The 5,638-nt window shown below is 59.3% G+C and overlaps 4 protein-coding genes across 4 annotated transcripts; 1 reads left to right on the top strand and 3 right to left on the bottom strand.

Annotated features, from left to right (window-relative positions):
* Positions 1-19: 19 nt before the first annotated feature.
* SPRG_17347 (hypothetical protein) lies at positions 20-584 on the top strand (the record flags this gene model as incomplete). Its single annotated transcript, XM_012356670.1, has 2 exons — positions 20-274; positions 324-584. 2 exons carry the CDS (start codon positions 20-22, stop codon positions 582-584), a joined length of 516 nt encoding a protein of 171 aa, XP_012212060.1.
* A 1,142-nt stretch (positions 585-1,726) lies between these two features.
* Positions 1,727-2,077, bottom strand: SPRG_21901 (hypothetical protein; the record flags this gene model as incomplete). Its single annotated transcript, XM_012356669.1, has 1 exon — positions 1,727-2,077. One exon carries the CDS (start codon positions 2,075-2,077, stop codon positions 1,727-1,729), a length of 351 nt encoding a protein of 116 aa, XP_012212059.1.
* Positions 2,078-2,898: 821 nt separating this feature from the next.
* Positions 2,899-3,835, bottom strand: SPRG_17346 (hypothetical protein; the record flags this gene model as incomplete). Its single annotated transcript, XM_012356668.1, has 3 exons — positions 2,899-2,907; positions 2,942-3,469; positions 3,494-3,835. 3 exons carry the CDS (start codon positions 3,833-3,835, stop codon positions 2,899-2,901), a joined length of 879 nt encoding a protein of 292 aa, XP_012212058.1.
* Positions 3,836-3,918: 83 nt separating this feature from the next.
* SPRG_17345 (hypothetical protein) lies at positions 3,919-4,087 on the bottom strand (the record flags this gene model as incomplete). The annotated part of the gene is made up of 1 exon (XM_012356667.1): positions 3,919-4,087. A coding segment is annotated over one exon (169 nt), but the record flags the coding sequence as incomplete, so codon positions are not given.
* Positions 4,088-5,638: the final 1,551 nt, after the last annotated feature.

Genomic DNA, 5,638 nt, shown 5'->3' with positions numbered 1-5,638 from the left:
CATGGCCGCGCTCTTCCGCATGGTGCCGAGTGCGACCGGCTCGATTGTCATCGACGACGTCAACATTGCCAACGTGTCGGTGACGACGCTCCGGTCGCGGCTCACGATCATCCCGCAAGACCCGGTGCTCTTCTCTGGCTCGCTGCGCTTCAACTTGGATCCGTCGGGCAAGGCATCCGACGACGAGCTCTGGACGGTCCTCAAGCAAGTGCACTTGGGCGACGGCATTGCGTCGCTGGACGACGAGGTGGCCGAGCGCGGCAGCAACTTTTCCGTGGGCCAGCGCCAGCTGCTCTGCATTGCGCGCGCTCTTGTTGCGCAAGAGCAAGGTGGTCGTCCTCGACGAAGCGACCGCCAACATCGACCTCGAGTCGGACAAGCGCATCCAGACGACGATCAAGGAGTGCTTTGTCAGCATCACGATGCTCATCATTGCCCATCGGCTCGACACGATCATCGACTCGGACCGGATTCTGGTGCTCGACGCTGGCCGCGTCGTCGAGTACGACACGCCGACGGCACTGCTGGCGATTCCGGACGGGTCGTTTGCCAAGCTCGCGGAACAGGCGCACCTCCAGATGTAAGGCGATGATCTGGATTAATATCAAATGTTGTGTAATGTGTCATATCTGGTTTCGTTTTGTCGCTTCTTGGTACAAAGGGAAAGAAGGCGAGCAGCAATTGATCTGGGACTGGACTAACACGAACCCGGACGAAGTGATGCTGCTGCGAATGAGTTTGGCCGGCGTCGACACCAAGTCTTTTGTGGGCCCACTGCTGCGCCAACAATGCGAGGCCGAACTCTGCATCCGCTGCTACAATGTGGTGCCGACACCGGGCCTCCAACCACGTCGAGTGACTTTCTTGTATATGGCCGCGACGTCTGGCGCCTGCTGGGTCACGTGCTGCGCCTGGAGAAAGACGTCCCTGCCAACATTGCCGCCGCCCGCTTCTTTGCCGCTTTCGAGGCGCCCCGTTTTTTAGGCCGCACCAAGATCACGTTGCCGATCGTCCTGCACCGCGACCTCCAGTCGTTGACGCCGCCTCAGTCGCTGGCGTCTCTCGAGGACCTCAACAAACTGCGTAGCTTTGCCGCCGATCGCGAAGCCTGGAAGGAATCCACGGAGCTTGTCATCATGGGCCTCACCCGCGGCCACAAACGCCGCCGCGCGACTACAGAAGAACAAGATGCGCCCCGCGCCGCCGCCTGCGCAGCCACGGCCGGCGAGCGAATGAAGAAGAAGGAGATTGCTAGTCTCTACGTATGCGAACTCTTTGTAACAACGAAGATAACGCGAAACACGTTCATATATATATATATGGCCGCGACGTTGTCCATGGCTTCCTCTTGCTGGAGCACTACTGCACGTGACACGACTGGCGCCGCAGCTCCACGACGCCAACTATGCAACTCGACGTTTCCCACTGATTTTTGTGCCAGCCATCGACGCCTTTCTCTTTGCTTTGCTCAAGTCGATTGGCCACTTGCTCTCGCAAGGACCTTGCCGTCGGTCTTGCGTCGACCATGGGCTGCCAACGGTCGCTGCCGCTCCCACCAGCGATCGAGAGTTGCATCCGCAGTGAATTATGTTTCCCGGTGTCGTCGCACGACAAGGCCAAACGGGCGTACCGAAATGACGACGTTGCGGCCGCGGTGCTCGTCTTGGCGAGACTCTCGGACCGTCTTGATGCAGCGCTCTTGAATGGTTTGGTCGCCATTTATGGCCTACGACTGCTCCCGATCGCTGCGTCGGTCACCTCGCAGCTTCGAGACGACGGGAGCATGATCTACCTCGTCGTTGCTCCCTTCGACGCCTCGGTGCACGCATGGATCGACGAGGCGTCGTGGCCCGCGCCGCTGAATCGTCCAACGCCCTCGGGTCGGTACAAGGTTGGCGCCAACTTCTTTGTCGGCGCGGCGGTGCTTTTGCTGCCTTTTGCACCAGACACGGTGCTGATGTTTGCGATATGGTGGCTGCCAACGACCCTCGGCGCCCGACTCGTGCCGGTGCTGGCGCGCCTTGACGGCCGCAGGAGCAGCATCGATCTGCCCGCCGAGCGATGGAATCGACGCCATCACGGTCGCCAATTGTCGTCGGTATGCGGCCGAGAGCCGGCGATGGAGCTCGCGCGAGTCGGCGTCGAAAAGGTGCCGCGTCCGTCGGTGTAAAGCCGCGGCATCGTCGCCGTACAAATCGTCGGATAAGTCCGCGTGCAGCTGCTGAAACACCGAGTCGATCCACTGCACCACGTCTGCAGCGTACGCCGCAACGAGGAGCTTTCGAGCCGACAGAATCCGCAGCGTCGACAGTCCTTGTTGTAGGAACGCGACAACGAAGGGTCGACAATACTCAGCTGCGTAGAGGATGAGCATATCAAACGATGCCGCCAGCGCAGCGCCGACGGGACCTTCCGCGACTGCGGTGGGGAGGGTCGCGGTCAACGAGTAGTCTTGCATGATGCTCCCGTTGGCTTCGTCCCAGGCTGAAATCTCGTCGTAATCGCGCGGTTGGAAATGCAGTAGCGAAAGGCGGCCCGGGCCAAATTCAAAACTGAAGAGAGCTCGCAGCACCGCCGGGTACTTGAAGAAGACGAGGTTCTCGTTCTGGCGTACTCGGAGCATAAACTGCACAGGGTGAGCTCGCGCGTATTGCTCGCTCGTGATCAAACTGTGGAGCCCCACGTCGATCGCATTCGGGTTAAACTCCGTTCGCGGGCGCTTGGCTTCGCCGAAACTGGCGAGACGGCGCGCGTGGGCGAGAGCAGAGTCCATCCCCGCGTCATCTGGTGGGCCCACCTCGACTCCCCAAGGACCGTAATATCGTGAGAGCGGACCGTCACGCCGGAATTGCGTCTCTGGACCGGCTGGCGACGAATCCGACGGGTGAGGAGTCGGCACTACGATGTCTTCGGACCGCTGGCCGCCGTATTCCCAAGACACACTGCGGGGTCGCTTGAGCGGTTCCTTAGGTTTGTTGACGAGCTTGACTTTGCTCGGGCCAGACTTGGCAGACCGCCGGACCAGCACCGAATCGTCGTCGTCGCTTTCTTCGACCTCCGAGTCGCTTGACGCGTCGAGCTCGTCGTCGTCCCTGTCACCGAAGCGGGGATCTTCCCAATACTGATCGCCCACCGAGCCATTTTTGGGTACCTCGCGGCCGTCGACCGAATAGAAAAGGTGGTCGACCACGTGCTGCACCGACACCCGTGTATTTTTGCCTGTCGCCGGCGACACTAGATCGATAGTCGCCGGCACTTCCTCGCCGTCAGGTATGATCTTCGCCAGGATGACGGCCAAGTCGCGCGATCCTTCAGCCGGGTCCGTGATGCGCTTCTCGATGCGGGCGTGGGTGCGCCGAGCTCGTTTCATCAGTTTCTTAATTTCCTCCGGCGGCGAGAGAGGCACGTCAAACTCCCAGAGGAGGATTGCGCTGACGGGGCTAATGCTCTCGACAGTTTCAGCTGGCACCTTTACGCGTTGGCGAGCACACACCACCGTAAACATCTCGTCTTCGACGTCAACCGCTTGCACTTGACCGGTGAAGGCACGACCTTCATGCGCGAGAAAGACGAACTGGCGCAGCCAGAGACGGAGAGGGGCCGTCGTCGCCTCTCTCGCCGTCACGATTTGGAGCTTGCAGTCGTTCTTCGGGACCTCGAACTCCACCGTCGGAGCGATATCCGTCGCGATCGTTTGGCACTTGAGCATCTTTTGACCGCGCGGGCCTGCGATTGCCGTGACCCGAGCATACACGGGGCAGCGCACTTGCGTCCCAGGGACGTGCTCAGGAAGGACATAGAGGTACGTCTTGTCCTTGTACGTTGGCCGCGCCATGAGTACTGTTTGCTTCATAGGCGTCGAAATCTAGAATGCTATTGTGCCCCTTCGTGAAAAGGTCGTTACGACTTTTCGACTTTCTACGCGCGCAAACCACGCAGCTCGTAGAGCGCACGAAAGCTAACGTTGAGGAGCCAGCAGTGGCTAGCCCACTTGTGCTTGTGCAGCGCGCGGACCTCGGCGTTCGTGCGCTCGCGGTGAACGAGGTACGTGAGCACGAGGTACTGCATGAGCTTGCTGCGCGTCGCCCTAAAGTGCCCAATGACCCGGACGCAAAAATGACGACGTAACAGCCAGGGCGAAGGCGCGTCGTACACACCCAACTGCACCGACGTCTCGCTCTCGGAGAAGGCCACGAGCATAAAGTGCATAACGTTGACGCAGCTGAGGCTGCGCGCGAGGAGCTTCGTGGCCATCGTTTGATTATCCGGACAACGCGCTGCGCACAGCCTGCCAGCGCAGAATCGTCCGGATATAAAACCAAATCCAGCGCTATCACCTGCGCGGTGTACCACGATGCGAACTGCGGAAAGCTCGCGGCCAAGCAGAAAAAGGCACAAGGCCTATTCGGAGTTCGCCGTGGAATACAGTCGAGCTCGGTACGATCAAAGGTAGTGCATGAAAAACTTATTTTATGCTTATTTGATGTACATGTACCCTTGGTGTGATGTCCTGGCGTCGTTTGCGATTAGTTTCTCGAGTAGATTTTCCTAGTCGGGTGTTCAAGAAAGCGATTGCTGTAGGTGGAATTCCACCGCCACTGCCGAAGGACTTTTGCGCCCGGATCGGGGACGGCTTCACCGCCTTGGCCGCGTGCTGCGACGAGAGCACACTCGTTGCAGCACGTCTGTGGCCAAGTGTCTCAAGGGCGAGATCAAGGACGTGACGGAGGGCGTAGCCGACGACCCGGTTGTCAACAAGATGTTTGCTAGGGTCGAGGACATATCGAGCAAAGACAAGCAGCACGAGGAAGTGCGCACGCTCGTCCACCACGTGCTCGGCGAGTACAAGGACGTCGACACCCACCCGAGATGGCGTCGAAGGGCCTCGACGAGTACAGCCAACCAACTCGCATTCTAGTTTCGATCTAAGCAACCCGCGACGTCTTACCCGAGGTGCTGCGGTAATGCAGGCCTTGCGCCATTTTTCCTCTCTGAGCGACGAAGCCAGGTGAAAGGCTCAACCAACGGGCTGTGGTCTGTCACTATTCTCAGGGGATGTCGTGGCGGATCACTGCCATTACGTGGATCTGAGATCGGTCCAAGCTCGGTTCTACTTCACCCGATCACACTCCAAGGTCCGAGGTCCGAGGTTCCGCTTCGAGGTTTGCTTCCGAGGTTCGCTTCCGAGGTTAGCCACAAACTAGTGGACGGTGCAGCTACCGCAACCGTTGGAAAGGGGCTGTCACGGTGGTACTTCGCCGAATGTTGGTCCTGTACAAACTTTGCAGGATGACGCGCCGGCGCTTGCCATCATCTTTGCCCGTGGCAGTGATGTGGCCACATGTCTGGTGAACGTTGTCGTCGAATCTGACCAGGCGTTGATGATAACAAACAATTGTGTGGTATGGAATGTCCTCCGTGTGCGTGTCTGTAAAAACGCAACCTTCAAGTCCATGTCACCTCGTCACGCTCACTTTTTCTTTTCTCGGACATGACACCCTACCTTCCAGTGCAAACGCCAACGAACGCGGCCAAGCTGCGCCGCGACGTCAACCCGCGCGAGACCGCGAGCTGGGTCTCGGTGCTCACGATCGCGTGGATGGACGATCTCATCCAGCGGGGTCCGAAGGCGCCGCTC

Source organism: Saprolegnia parasitica (genome assembly GCF_000151545.1).
Source record: "Saprolegnia parasitica CBS 223.65 unplaced genomic scaffold supercont2.542, whole genome shotgun sequence".
NCBI classification, from domain to species: Eukaryota; Oomycota; class Saprolegniomycetes; order Saprolegniales; family Saprolegniaceae; genus Saprolegnia; species Saprolegnia parasitica.
Note: the sequence above shows the minus strand (reverse complement) of the source record. Positions and strands in the feature narration are given on the sequence as shown.